Source organism: Panthera onca, chromosome E2 (assembly GCF_046562875.1).
Source record: "Panthera onca isolate mPanOnc1 chromosome E2, mPanOnc1 haplotype 2, whole genome shotgun sequence".
Classification (NCBI taxonomy): domain Eukaryota; kingdom Metazoa; phylum Chordata; class Mammalia; order Carnivora; family Felidae; genus Panthera; species Panthera onca.
This window is the reverse complement of record NC_138353.1, coordinates 24,811,226-24,826,740: the sequence shown is the minus strand read 5'-3', so window position 1 is coordinate 24,826,740 and position 15,515 is coordinate 24,811,226. Positions and strand designations below refer to the sequence as shown.

Below are 15,515 nucleotides of genomic sequence, written 5' to 3'. Positions count from 1 at the left end.
TTTCTTCACTGGGTTATTTGTTTTTTGGGTGTGGAGTTTGGTGAGCTCTTTATAGATTTTGGATACTAGCCCTTTGTCCGATATGTCATTTGCAAATATCTTTTCCCATTCTGTTGGTTGCCTTTTAGTTTTGTTGGTGGTTTCCTTTGCTGTGCAGAAGCTTTTTATCTTCATAAGGTCCCAGTAGTTCATTTTTGCTTTTAATTCCCTTGCCTTTGGGGATGTGTCAAGTAAGAAATTGCTACGACTGAGGTCAGAGAGGTCTTTTCCTGCTTTCTCCTCTAGGGTTTTGATGGTTTCCAGTCTCACATTCAGGTCCTTTATCCATTTTGAGTTTATTTTTGTGAATGGTGTGAGAAAGTGATCTAGTTTCAATCTTCTGCATGTTGGTGTCCAGTTCTCCCAGCACCATTTGTTAAAGAGACTGTCTTTTTTCCATTGGATGTTCTTTCCTGCTTTGTCAAAGATGAGTTGGCCATACGTTTGTGGGTCTAGTTCTGGGGTTTCTATTCTATTCCATTGGTCTATGTGTCTGTTTTTGTGCCAATACTATGCTGTCTTGATGATGACAGCTTTGTAGTAGAGGCTAAAGTCTGGGATTGTGATGCCTCCTGCTTTGGTCTTCTTCAAAATTACTTTGGCTATTCGGGGCCTTTTGTGGTTCCATATGAATTTTAGGATTGCTTGTTCTAGTTTCGAGAAGAATGCTGGTGCAATTTTGATTGGGATTGCATTGAATGTGTAGATAGCTTTGGGTAGTACTGACATTTTGACAATATTTATTCTTCCAATCCATGAGCACGGAATGTTTTTCCATTTCTTTATGCCTTCTTCAATTACCTTCATAAGCTTTCTATAGTTTTCAGCATACAGATCTTTTACATCTTTGGTTAGATTTATTCCTAGGTATTTTATGCTTCTTGGTACAATTGTGAATGGCATCAGTTTCTTTATTTGTCTTTCTGTTGCTTCATTGTTAGTGTATAAGAATGCAACTGATTTCTGTACATTGATTTTGTATCCTGCAACTTTGCTAAATTCATGTATCAGTTCTAACAGACTTCTGGTGGAGTCTGTCGGATTTTCCATGTGTAATATCATGTCATCTGCAAAAAGTGAAAGCTTCATCTTTGCCAATTTTGATGCCTTTGATTTCCTTTTGTTGTCTGATTGCTGATGCTAGAACTTCCAACACTATGTTAAACAACAGCGGTGAGAGTGGACATCCCTGTCGTGTTCCTGATCTCAGGGAAAAAGCTCTCAGTTTTTCTCCATTGAGGACGATGTTAGCTGTGGGCTTTTCATAAATGGCTTTTATGATGTTTAAGTATGTTCCTTCTATCCCGACTTTCTCGAGGGTTTTTATTAAGAAAGGTTGCTGAATTTTGTCAAATGGCTTTTCTGCATCGATTGACAGGATCATATGGTTCTTATATTTTCTTTTATCAATGTGATGTATCACGTGGATTGATTTGCGAATGTTGAACCAGCCCTGCATCCCAGGAATGAATCCCACTTGATCATGGTGAATAATTCTTTTTATATGCTGTTGAATTCGATTTGCTAGTATCTTATTGAGAATTTTTGCATCCATATTCATCAGGGATATTGGCTCAAACATATATTTTAGAAAATACTACCTCTTATCCCACATTTTTTTCCCTTGCTCTGATTCTGTTATGGTGTTCTATGGGTCACTCTCATCAGCACATGTTTATCATGCATTTTCTATATTCATGGTATTTTAAAGCATTAGGAGAATGTAACGATGTATAGGACATAATACCAGTGTCAATTTGTTGTAAGGGGGTGGGGTTTAAATAAATCTATGATCCCTACTTCAATAATTTATCATTCAGTTCAGGAGACTACATAAACACTGAGAAGTTCAATAGAAGAATAGTAATAATACACTTTTTCTTATTTTTGTACAGGTTCCTGTTGCATGTAAATCGTGTCCCTGTGGTTACATATTTATTAGCAGAAAACTTTTAAATGCAAAACACCCAGAAAAATCACCACCTTCTACAGGTAATTGTGAAAGTTTACCACATATTTAGCTTTTTGATGTAGAAATTTAAAACTAATTTTTGTGAATTTAGTATTTACATCTCTGTTGAAGTTAAAAATTAAAACCTATTAAAGTATGCCTTTGGTTCTTATTAGCTGTTGGAAATCAGTTTATGACATTAGTTTGCCCTTCATTCCATTTAAATGTTAACTCCCTTATAATGCTGATGAATCTGTTTATTATTGGAGGATGTGTCTCGACATAGAAGAGTTTTAAAGAAGGGAGTGATCTGATCTGATTTTTACAAATTAAATAGTTTAATTAAGGTATAATTGATATTCAATAAATAGCACATATTTAAAGTGTACAGTCTGATAGGTTGTGTCATATCATTACACCTGTCATCAAAATCAAGGTAATGAAAATGTCCATCTTTCCAAAAGTTTTCTAGTTCCCCTTTGTTACTCTCTTCTTGCTACCTTCACCCCCACAAAACCACTGATGTGTTTTCTGTCACTATTCTTAGAACTTTATATAAATAGAATCATACAGTATGTACTCTTTTTTTGCCTGGCTTTCACTGAGCATAATTTAAGATTCAGCCATATTGTTGTGTTTATCAATAAGAATCAATTGCTTTTTACTACTCACTAGTAATTTTTGTATGGCTATGTGACAGTATGTTGTTTATTCACTGGTTGATGGACATTTGGTTTTACCCCCTCAGTGCTGGTAAAATTTATAACAACTTTCAAGTTTTTTTTTTTTTTTTAACTAGTAACTGGAAAAATATAACTTGATTTTGATGTGAATATAAGTTTTAGACATATTGGTTATTTTTTATAATTCTCTCATTTAGAATATCTAAAAAATAATTTTGTTGGAGTTTTACTTTCCCATTAATGTAGACAAATTGGATTTATTCAGTGAGTATATTTATTAAAAGATGAAATTTTGTTGTTTATCCTCGCGTGATATTAGAAGAGTGATGATCTCCAAATAAAAGTAAATTGATTACAAATAAATTTTGAGTGACTGCTGTATGCTAGGCATTGTTCTAAGCCTTGGGCGTAAAGCAATGAATGAAATCTCTCAAGGGAGGTTCACTGCTGTCATGGAGCTTACATTCTTGTGGGCATGAGATAGACAATGAACAAATAAAAAGGGCAGTTACTGGCTTGTGATAAATGCCTTGTAGGAAATTAAAATAGATTGCTGTCCTAGTATGTGACTAGAAGGCTACTTTTGATTGAGTGACTGGAGAAGGCCTCTCTGAGAAGGGACATTTAAACTGAGGCTGAATTGGAACAAGGGGCTAGCCCTGATAAGATCAAGAACATTCTTGACAGATGAAATAGCAAATGCAAAAATTTTAGGGCTGAAAAAATTTTGGTGTATTTTAGGAACAAAAAGGCCAGTGTGGTTGCAGTGTAGACAGTAAGAGCAGGGGAATGTGGGAGATGAGGCCAGAGGGATAGGCAGGGGCCAGATTGCATACAGTTTTGTAAACCAGAGTAAGAAGTTTTGGATTTTGTTCTTAAAATGTGAGGAGAAACTATTCCTCGGATGTGGGATGGAGTGAGGTAAAGGTAGCATGATCTGATTTGCCTTTCAGAAATAACCATTTTGGCTGTTGTCTAGAGAAAGGTGTACAAGACAGAAGTGGGCTATTGCAGTATGTTAACTGAGTGAAAATACTAAGAGAGTGGTTAGGTTATAGTAGCAGATGATTCAAGAATTATTTACATTTATGTCTGTGAGAGGTCTGCTTATTCTAGGAGTCAAGAAAATTATTTAATTCCATTTCTGCCTCTGTTTAAGTTTGTTCCCATTCATTATGAGAATAAAGGCTTTGCTGGATTAGTTATACAAGAGTCATCCAGAGAGTTTGTTAAAAATGGGTTCTCCTGGGTCATATTCTCTAAAGAGTTTGGTTCAGGTATGGAAATCCTGGAATGATTCATTCAGTAGATTTCTGGGTGGTGTGTCAACTCAGTTCTGGGTCTCCAAAATGAGTAAGACATAGTTTGTGCCCCTTAGCGGGACAAATGTGTTGATTTTTTTTATTCAACAAATATTTTTGAGCTCCTTCTGTATACCAATGGCTCAGGTGAGAAATGAGATAAAGAAGAAACCCAGCAAGGATAGAGAGAAGGGACAGATGCTGCAATTAAGAAATTGGAATCACTTGAACCAGAGGGAAGACTTTTACAGTGACTCCCAATGACTTGAATTACTGGTTAGAAAAGGAATATAAAAAGGAAGACAAGTTTTGAGGGAAAGATGAAGAATTTAGTTTTGGATGTGGTTGTGAAATATCCTTGTGGGTTATTTTTTTCCCCATTGGACATAGAGTTTGAAGCTTAGGGAATAGCCGCAACTGGAGATAAATCTCTTTTTTTATGCTTATTTACTAATTTTGAGAGAGAGTGCACGCATGAGTGCACGTGCACTCCTGAGCAGGGGAGGGGTAGAGGGAGAGAGCGGGAATCCCAAGCAGGCTCCAAGCCCATCCTGAGCCCTATGCAGGGCTCCATCTCACAGTGTGAGATCCTGACCTGAGCTGAAATCAAGAGTTGGATGCTTAATGGACTGAGCCACTCAGGTGCCCCTGGAGATAAATCTTGTTTTTTTTTTTTTTTTAATATTTGTTTATTTTTGACAGACAGAGGCAGAGCATGAGCACGGGAGGGGCAGAGAGAGTGGAAGACAGAGAATCTGAAGCAGGCTCCAGGCCTGCTGACAGCATAGCTCCCAACTTGGGGCTGGAACTCACCCGCTGTGAGATCAAGACTTGAGGCAAAGTCGTTGGACTGAGCCATCCTGGTGACCCTGGAGATAAATCTTTTGAGCCATTAGTGAATGGTAGTTGTCATCATGGAAATGGAGGAGATTGTGCCCTAGGGTCTATAGGGTAGGAAAAGGAAGGAGTTCAGAGACTGAACTCTGGCAAACTCCAGTCATAAATGGTGGAGGTTGTTAGGGAGTTCAGGTCAACTGAGAAGATGTACATGTACATGTCAGCTGTAGGGGAACAAACAAAAGAGAGTGGTGGTACTTAAGTCATGGTGATAAATAAGAGGCAGTTCATTATTATTTTACATTTGGAATTTCCTGAGGTTCTGTTGTTTAATAAAAAGTGGCCTTGTGACCTTGAAGTAAAGATGAGACAATAAAGCCTAGAAATTCCCTGGAGGAGGAAGAGGAACCAGCAAAAGAAACAAAAAATAGTTAAAAATATGGAGGAACATCAGAAGTAGACTGTGCCGTAGAAACCAAAGGAGGAAAAGGTTTTAAGGAGAAAGGTTAAGAATATTCAAAGCCTAGAAAACAGTTTGGTATAGTACAAACATGGGAGTTGGAAACCTTGGCTTCAGATTCAGATTCCAATTTTGTCACTCTCTAACAAGTTAATTAACCCTTGAGTGGCTGCTACTTACTTGCATGTAAGGTAGATTTATAGTATCAACTGTAGAGGATTGAAGTGCAGATGAAGTGCATATAAAAATGGCTAATGTAAACAAAGTTTAGTATGTTATAGGTACTCAGTAAATGTTCATTTTTACAATTAAATTTCTTAAAAGTAAGATTTACCTTGGTTAGTTTGTAGTATGTGGGAGATTGAGAAGAGTATAATTTTTAAAATGTCTACAGTTACCAAGTACTTGATGAACATTGGTCAATGGGATCCAAAACATTTCAGTTTTAATAAGAATTTATAAAATAAAAAATGAAAATGGACAATATAATATATATCTGGAAGGATAATGAATTTCACTAATAATTAGGGAAATGCAGTTGAAATAAAATACCATTCTTTTTACCCATATTCTGACAAAAATGTAAAGGATTTCCAAGTACTTTTATGAATATGGTGGAATGAGTACTTTCATACTAGTGGTGAGGTTATAAAACACCACAGCCTTTTTGCAGAACAGTCTGACAGTAGTTGTTAAAAGATTTAAATGCACGTAACCTAGAATCTAGACTTCTTTATCAATAGGTATGTAACCTGGAGATAGTTGTTTATAATACACAATGAAATACTTAACTAGGATTTTCAGGCAACAGTGTTTATAATAGGAAAAGTGAAGCCAGATATTATCAATGGGGAGTGATTAAGTAGGGTACGTCTTTTAGGGAACAATAGTATATGCTAATTAGAGAGAATGGTGCAAATTGTTATGTATTGACATGGAAAAATCTCTAAAAGTTAATTTAAGAAAAAAAGTACAGGGCGTGCCTGAGTGGCTCTGTAAGTTAAACATCCAGCTCACGACTTTGGCTCAGGTCATCATCTCACAGTTGGTGGGTTTGAGCCCTGTGTCAGGCACTGCTTGGGATTTCCTCTCTCTCTCTCCCTTTCGCTCTCCCTCCCTTTCTCCCTCCCTTCTGCCCCTCCCCCACTCGTGCCGTGTGTGTGTGTGTGTGTGTGTGTGTGTGTGTGTGTGTGTGTGTGTGTCTCTCAAAATAAATAAACTTTAATACTTAAAAAAAAAGTACAAAACGATACTTGCATGAACTTTTTTTTTACAGAAGTTTTTTTTTCTTGTAATGAGAACTTTAAATATTTACTCTTAGTAACTTCCAAATATGCAATAGAGTATTATTAACTATAGTCACCATGTTGTATGTTACTTGTCATGACTTATTTATATTGTTGTTAGAAACTTGTACTTTGTATATTGTATAGTGTTACTGGAAGCTTGTAGGACCCTCTTCAACCCAGATCACCCCCCACCCCACCCCATCCCCGCAAACCTGCCAAGTCTCACCTCTGGCAACCACCAATCCGTTCTCTGTTATTTATGAGTTTAGGTTTGTTTTTTAAGATTTCACATATAAGTGGGATTATATGGGATTATATGGTATATATCTTCCTTTGTCTAACATATCACTTAGCATATCGCCATCCATGTTGCCAAAAATGGCAAGATTTTATTCTGTCAATTCTGTTTTACGACTGAATAATACTCCACATAATCTTTATCCATTCATCCATCAGTGGACACTTTAGATTGTTTCCAAATCTTGGCTATTGTAAATAATGCTGCAATGAACATGGGGTGCATGTATCTTTTCAAGTTAGTATTTTCTTTGGATAAATACCCAGAAGTAGAATTGCTGTATCATGTGGTAGTTCTATTTTCCATTTGTTTTTAATTTTAAGACCCCACAAAATGATTTCTACATGGGTAGATCACTAAATAAGAAGGGAGGAATCAAGGAAGACTTTTACTTATACAAACATTTAAAACAGGAAAGAGAGCCATCTGTAAAGTTCAGATTGCAGTTATTTTAAAAATGAAATCAAAGCTGTAGAAGATAATCTTAAATTTCAGTGGGTTGAATTTTTTTTTTAATTTTTTAAATGTTTATTTTGAGAGAGAGAGAGAGACAAAGCATGAGCAGGGGAGGGGAGAGGTAGAGGGAGAGACAGAATCTGAAGCAGGCTCCAGGCTCTGAGCTGTCAGCACAGAGCCTGATGTGGGGCTCGAACTCACAGACCGTGAGATCATGACCTAAGCCAAAGTTGGATGTTTAACCAAGCTACTCAGGTGTCCCGAAATTTCTGTTGTAAGTTTCTGACATGTAGGAGGAAAATTAGCTGCTAAGTCAAATAGATTTATCTAAGCTTAAATTGCTTAAAACTCAAATTTTTTCAAATATACTAATTATCTGTGTATCTTCATAGCACAGTAGAAATAGGGAGGTAGGACATTACCTACATAGAACTTTATCTAAGTTGAAAATACATTTAAATAAAATTTATTATGGAAATTAAAGGATTTTTACAAGTTTTTTAATTTTGATAAGGGTAAAAGATGAGTGTTATAAATAAATCTGTATTAAGATGGAGTACCTGGGTGGGTCAGTTGGTTAAGCTTCTGACTTCAGCTCAGGTCATAATCTCATAGTTTTGTGAGTTAAAGCCCTGTGTTGGGTCTGTGATGACAGCTTAGAGCCTGGAGCCTGTTTCAGATTCTGTGTCTCCTCCTCTCCCTGCCCCTCCCCTGCTCACACTGCTCACACTCTGTCTCTCTCAAAAATAAACAAACATTAAAAAAATTTAAAAAAAAAGAAATGCTCAGTGTTTTGTATGAGTGCATAGAACCAAAAGACAATTAATTATTCTTTGATAACTTTCCAAATGAATTAGGTCTGTGTTATTCCTTGTATTCTTTTTAGGGGGGCAGTAGTAAATGGAGATAGGTTTTTAAAAATTAACTGTCTTGGGACACCTGGGTGGCTCAGTTGGTTAAGCGTCTGACTTCGGCTCAGGTCATGATCTCACGGTCTGTGAGTTTGAGCTCCACGTCGGGCTCTGTGCTGACAGTTCAGAGCCTGGAGCCTGCTTCAGATTCTGTGTCTCCCTCTTTCTCTGCCCCTCCCCTGCTCATGTCCTGTCTCTCTCTGTCTCAAAAATAAATAAAAACATTAAAAAAATTAAAAAAAATTAACTGTCTTGTTAATGTAGGATTTCATTTCTAAATTGAATGGTTGCCTAAGAGTTTAAAAAATAGATATTGGAGAGGATGCAGAGAAGGAGGATCTCTTTTGCACTGCTGGTGGGAATACAAACTGGTATAGCCACTTTGGAAAACAGTATGGAGGTTCCTCAAAAAATTAAAAATAGAGATACCCTATGACCCAGCAATTGCACTACTAGGTATTTGTCCAAAGGATACAGGTGTGCTGTTTCGAAGGAGCACATGCACCCCAATGTTTATAGCTATTGACAATAGCCAGTTTGGAAAGAGCCCAAATGTCCATTGACAGATGAATGGATAAAGAAGATGTGGTATATATATACAATGGAGTATTACTTAGCAATCAAAAACGGTGAAATCTTGCCATTTGCAGCTACGTGGATGGAACTAGAGGGTATTATGCTAAGCAAAAGTAGTCAGAAAAAGATAAATGTCATATGACTTCACCCATATAAGGAATTTAAGATACAAACAGATGAACATAAGGGAAGGGAAGCAAAAATAATATAAAAACAGGGAGGGGAACAAAACATAAGCGACTCTTAGAGAACAAACAGAGGGTTGCTGGAGGGGTTGTGGGAGGGAGAATGGGCTGAATGGGTAAGGGGCATTAAGGAAGACACTTGTTGGGATGAGCACTGGGTGTTACACATAGGGGTTGAATCACTGGAATCTACTCCTGAAATCATTGTTGCATTATATGCTAACTAACTTGGATGTAAATTTAAAAATAAATGAATTAAAAGAGAAAAAAAAATAGTTTTATGATTAAGTCTTAAACTATTGATTTGAAGCAATTTCTTTAAAAAAAGGTTAAAGAGTAGGTCTATTTTTAATGATGCATAGGGGCACTTGTACCCCAATGTTTATAGCAGCACTCTCAACAATAGCCAAATTATGGAAAGAGCCTAAATGTCCATCAACTGATGAATGGATAAAGAAATTGTGGTTTATATACACAATGGAATACTACGTGGCAATGAGAAAGAATGAAATATGGCCTTTTCTAGCAACGTGGATGGAACTGGAGAGTGTGATGCTAAGTGAAATAAGCCATACAGAGAAAGACAGATACCATATGGTTTCACTCTTATGTGGATCCTGAGAAACTTAACAGAAACCCATGGGGGAGGGGAAGGAAAAAAAAAAAAAAGAGGTTAGAGTGGGAGAGAGCCAAAGCAAAAGAGACTGTTAAAAACTGAGAACAAACTGAGGGTTGATGGGGGGTGGGAGGGAGGGGAGGGTGGGTGATGGGTATTGAGGAGGGCACCTTTTGGGATGAGCACTGGGTGTTGTATGGAAACCAATTTGACAATAAATTTCATATATTAAAAAAAAAAAAAAGTTAAAGAAGGGGTCTCTGTCTGGCTCAGTCGGTGGAGCATTAGGACTCTTGTTTTGGGTAAATTTGAATCCCACATTGGGTGTAGAGATTACCTAAAAAAAAAAATCCTAAAAAAATAAAAAGATTAAATGAGAAAAACTATATATCCTAAAATTGAGAGTATCTGTACTGTAGACCAAACCTTGAGCACCAAATATTGTTCAAATATTTGATCAGTCACCAAAAATTTTGATAGAAACAATTTTTGGCGAGAACAAACTCTGCTTTATCCAGATGTTTAAATTTGTTTTTTCTGATGGTTATTCTGGGTGTTTTGTCATATCAGGGGTGCCATTTTGCATTTAATAATTATGGATGTGCCTTTTTCCTTCTAAAATTTTAATTTTAAAAACTATAAAGATAGGAGTCTGGGTGGCTCAGTTGGTCAAGCGGCAGACTGTTGACAGACTGCTGACAGCTCAGAGGCTGGAGCCTGCTTCAGATTCTGTATCTCCCCCTCTCTCTCTTCCCCTCCCCCACTTACTCTCTTTCTTTCTCCTTCAAAAATAAACATTAATAAATAAATAAACTGTATATTTCTTCAGGTTAAGCTTAGGCAGATAAATAACAACCTCCTCAGTTTTAATTGAGAAGGAAAAAACGGATTAAAAAAATTAAACTTTTCAAATTATTCTCTAGGATAAGTTAATAGAGGCTGATAAATAAGCCAAGAAGTCTATAAATAACATTCACTTTTAGTTAAGAAAAAAAGTGAAATGATTATTGCCAATTGATTGCCAGTACCTTTTATAAACCCAGTGATTGAATATTAATTCAGTAGTAAGTGATCCTCAACTCTGAATTACTTGACAATGAAGGTTTGGTTTTGTTATTTCAGAAAACATTGTTTCTTATATGCTAATCACTTAAAATTGCTATACATTCATATATGAGACATGGCTTTAAGTTTTTGTTTTGCCTTTTGATGGAAGAATGCATAGCTTTATATATCTGTACCTATACATTTAGGTTCTTAATCATATAGTTTGTATAATGATGCAGTATTTATTTTTAGGGCTCTTATAGAATCTTCTGACTTCGTCTAATTAAGAGTGGCTGATTTTAGGTCTGCTGCATAGCTGTCATACTGAGACTTGTTTCCTTTGTACTCTTAGGATAATTCCACTTTTTCTTATGTACCATTTTTTTTTTTAACTCATGTGCTTTTATTTCTGAAATAAATTTTCCAGAAAATTGTTTTAGGCCTGTAAAAAATTTTTTTTATAAAAGATATGTGGTGGTACATTTCCTGTTTTCCATTGTGTGGAAGGCCTTTCCTTTGTACTCACATTTAAATGTCATTCTCATTCTTCCTCAGTCCTTTCCATATGAGGGCTCAAATCTTCAGTTTAGGGCAGTTTTTACCCAGTATTTCTTTTTCTCCATTCGTTTTTCTCTTCCTCCTGGCATACTTACTGCATACTTACTGTATGATACATCAGGATTACCATCCACAGAGACTAACACTGGACTGGACAAATAGGGTTTTTTCTACTATGTAGTAAAGAAAGGTGAAGTTGGCACTATGGGACTAATGATTCAATGATATCATCAAGGACGTGGGCTCTTCTCTTTCTTCTGTCCTGACATGGCTTTCATCTTCATTGTTAACAAGATAGCTATTGTACCTCCACGCATCCTATAAGCATTCCAAGTAGGAAGAAAAGGGAAGGGCAGAGGGACAAAGGGACATGCCAGCTATGCTTACCCCCTTAAAAAAAATCTTTTGGCAACCTCACCCAATTCCACATGCTTGTTAATGGCCAGAACAAAATTCTATGTCCACTTAATCTGCAGGAGAGTCTTAGAATGTGTATATTTTAGCTGGGCCCATTGCTGTCTTGAATAGAACATTCTGTTCTTAATGAAGAGGGGGAGAATGAATATTGGGTAGATAATTAATAATTATGTCATGGGTGAATATTAGATTTATTCGATCTTCATTTCTCTTCACTTACTTTTCACCTATTGTCTTTTTTGTTTTTTTGGTGTTCCAGGAAATTTCATGGATTTCCCTTTCTAGATCTATAATTCTGTCTTCAGTCAGACATGTCCATTATTTAGTTTCTCTTTTGCATTTTAATTTTGAATAGTTCATCTTGTTTTCTGATTTCTTTTCCATTGAATCTTATTTTTTTCATATTATTCATTGTGGTGAATTACACATAACATAAAATTAGTATTTTAATCATTTTAAGCATTAAGTACATTCATATTGTATACCTAACCATCACCACTATTAATCTCCAGGACTCTTTTTATCTTCCCAAACTGAAAGGCCATACCCATTAAACAGTAACTCTCCGTTCCCCTTCCCCACTGCCTCAGGCAAAGATATATATATCTTGTACCTGTGAATTTAACTAGTGTAGTTATTTCCTATTTGGAATCACACAGTATTTGCCTTTTTGTGTCTGGCTTTTTCACTTAGCATTAATGTCTTTAAATATCATCCATGTTGTAGCATGTGTCAGAATTTCCTTTTTAAATAATACTTCATTGTGTGTATGTACTACATTTTGTTTATTCATGCCTTGATGGACACTTGAGTTGCTTCCACCTCTTGGCTATTGTCAATAATGCTGCTGTGAACATTGTTGTTCAGATATCTGTTTGATTCCCTGTTTTCTTTTGTATATATGCCCAGAAGTGGAATTGCTGGGTCATAGGGTATTTTTGTGTTTATGGTAATGCCATATCATTTTCCACCACAGCTGCACTATTTTATGTTACCAGCAGCAGTGCCTGAAGTTTCCAATTCCTCCACATCCTCACCAATGCGTATTTTTTTTAAATTTTTTTTTTTTTTAACGTTTATTTATTTTTGAGACAGAGACAGAGCATGAACGGGGGAGGATCAGAGAGAGAGAGGGAGACACAGAATCTGAAACAGGCTCCAGGCTCTGAGCTGTCAGCACAGAGCCCGACACGGGGCTTGAACTCATGAACCGCGAGATCATGACCTGAGCTGAAGTCGGACGCTTAACCGACTGAGCCACCCAGGCGCCCCACCAATGCGTATTTTATATGCTTTTGATAATAGCCATTGTAATCAGTATGAAGTGATAACTTGTGGTTTTGATTTGCGTTTCTCTAATGATTAGTGATGTTGAACATCTTTTCATTTGCCGGTCATCTTTGGACAAATGTCTATTCAAGTTCTTTGCTCATTTTTGAATTGGATTGTTATTGAGTTGTATAAGTTCTTTTTATTCTGGATATTAATCCTTCATCTGATACACATTTACAAATATTTCCTCCTATTCCATAAGTTGCCTTTTTTCTCTGTTGATAGTGTCCTTTGATGTACAAAAGTTTTAAATTTTAATGAAATCCAAGTTGTCTGTTTTTTCTTTGTTGCCTATACTACTTTTGAGGTCATATCCAAAAAATCATTGCCAAGTCCAGTGTTAAGAAGCTTTTCCCTTTTTGTTCTAAGCATTTTATAGTTCTAGCTGTTATATTTAGGTCTTCATTCCATTTTGAGTTAATTTTTGTATATGGTATAAAATAAGGGTCCAATTACATTTATTTGCATGTGGATATCCAGTTGTCCCAGTATGACTTGAAAATATTATCTTTTTCTCCTTGAATCGTCTTGGCACTGTTATTGAAAATCATTTGACCATATATTCAAGGATTTATTTCTGGGCTCTCTATTTTATTCTGTTGGTCTGTATATCTGTCATACTGCAGTACCACACTTTTTTGATTACTGTAGCTTATTAGTGAGTTTTGAAATCAGAAAATATGAGACCTCTGACATCGTTTTTCAAGATTCTTTTAGCTATTTTGGATCGCTTGAGAGTCCATATGAATTTTAGGATTGAGCTTTCTATTTCTGTAAAAGAATCTTATTCTTAATGATATAAAGTCCAATCAGGTCTCTCTAAAGTTATGCATTAGAATGTTTTAAAGATGGTTTTGTCTTGTTTTTTGTGTTTTTTTTTTAAATGTTTATTTATTTTTGAAGGAGAGAGAGCGTGAGCGTGGGAGGGGCCGAGAAAGAGGGAGACACAGAATCTGAAACAGGCTCAAGGCTCTGAGCTGTCAGCACAGAGCCCGACGCGGGGCTTGAACTCACCGACTGTGAGATCACGACCTGAGCCGAAGTTGGACGCTTAACTGACTGAGCCACCCAGACACCCCTTGTCTTGTTTTTTGAACTACCTTTCTTCCTCCTATTTTATTTTGTTCTTCCTCTATTACACTTTTCATTTTCCTTAAATTGCTGGTAATCCTTAATTGCCTGTTGATATTTATAAATGAAGGATTTGATTTATCAGTGTAGGATTTGATTTATCAGTGTAGATAATTAGCGTGACTATCGTACACACTGTTTTAAAGGTCTGTTTTGACCACAGATCTCTTTAGTGTACCGTTGGGAGGAGCTTATTGGCAGGCTTTTGGATGTAAATTATACGAGCTGAGTGATCCTGTTGAATTCCATGATTGCCAAAATAAGGAAAGCTTCATTCTGGGAGAGAATGCAAAATCCCTTATAGTACTTCATTTTTTAAATTTTTATTTATTTTGAGAGAGAAATAGAGAGCAAGTGGGGGAGGGGCAGAGAGAGAGGGGGACACAATACTAAGTAGGTCCCAAGCTCTTAGCGCAAAACCCAATTCAGGGCTTGAATTTACAACTATGAGATCGTGTCCTGAGCTGAAATCAAGTCTGTTGCTTAACCAACTGAGTCGCCCAGGCGCCCCAGTATTTCATTTCTATGAGGAGTTGCCATTTGTTTCTTTCTTCTATGTTTTGGAGGTTCCTTATGTCAGTTCTTAGGCCCAACTGTTCTGCAATAGTCCTGTAGGTATTCCGATGATTACTCATGGCTTGCTCTCCCTTACTGTACTTTTTGATCTGTCCTGGGAGTATTTTTGGGAAGAACACCTCTGCCTTCTACAGGAGCCATCTTTTGTTTCTAGTTTAGATTATAGTTTCTTCTATTCTGGTTTCTTAATCAGAATCTGTGAGCTCGCCAGTTGGCTGAAACTCTGTAATTTCAGGTGATTGATAGCATCCTTTCCTTGTTTCCAGCACTACAGATTTATTTTCCTTTTTCCCTTTCCCTTTTACCCATGTTTATTCTCATTTCAGTGGGATTTTCCACAAAGGGGGGGGGTGGTAGATGCTTGTGCTCAGTCTGATTTTATTTATTTAGCACTACTTAATCTGTGTAAGTAATGTTCTCGATCTGTGAATGAGACAAAGGCCTCCCAGCTTTCATAGAGTTTATATTCCAATGGGGGATTGAGCATATAAATAAATAACAGATTATAGTAGTAGTGGATTATAAAAAGTAATATGGACTGTGAGACACAGAGTCTTATTTATAAATTGACAATTTGAAGTAAATAAGTGGCTTCATTAAAAGTTTTGGGAAGAGCTTTAGGCAGAAGGATTAGCAAATGCAGAGACTTAAGGGGAGGAAGGAACTTGTTTTAATTAAAGGGAGGCATGTCTGGAGTGTAGTGAACAAAGTGTCTAGCACTATGAGAAGATTGGAGAGAGGCAAATGTCAGGTCTTATAGGCACTTGTAGTCTCTCATAAGGAAATTTAACTTTATTTTTTAATACAATGAAAAGCTAATGAAAGATTTTAGAAGGGCAGCTATATGGTTTG

The 15,515-nt window shown here is 36.4% G+C and overlaps 1 protein-coding gene across 3 annotated transcripts in view; it reads left to right on the top strand.

Annotated features, from left to right (window-relative positions):
• Window positions 1–15,515, top strand: part of LOC132690424 (UPF0547 protein C16orf87) — a 35,311-nt gene that overhangs the window by 7,046 nt on the left and 12,750 nt on the right. For all 3 annotated transcript variants that reach the window (XM_060650839.3, XM_060650835.2, XM_081791535.1), the window contains exon 2: window positions 1,935–2,031. In XM_060650839.3, coding sequence (XP_060506822.1) covers window positions 1,935–2,031 — 97 coding nt within the window. The remainder of the gene's footprint in view (window positions 1–1,934; window positions 2,032–15,515) is intronic.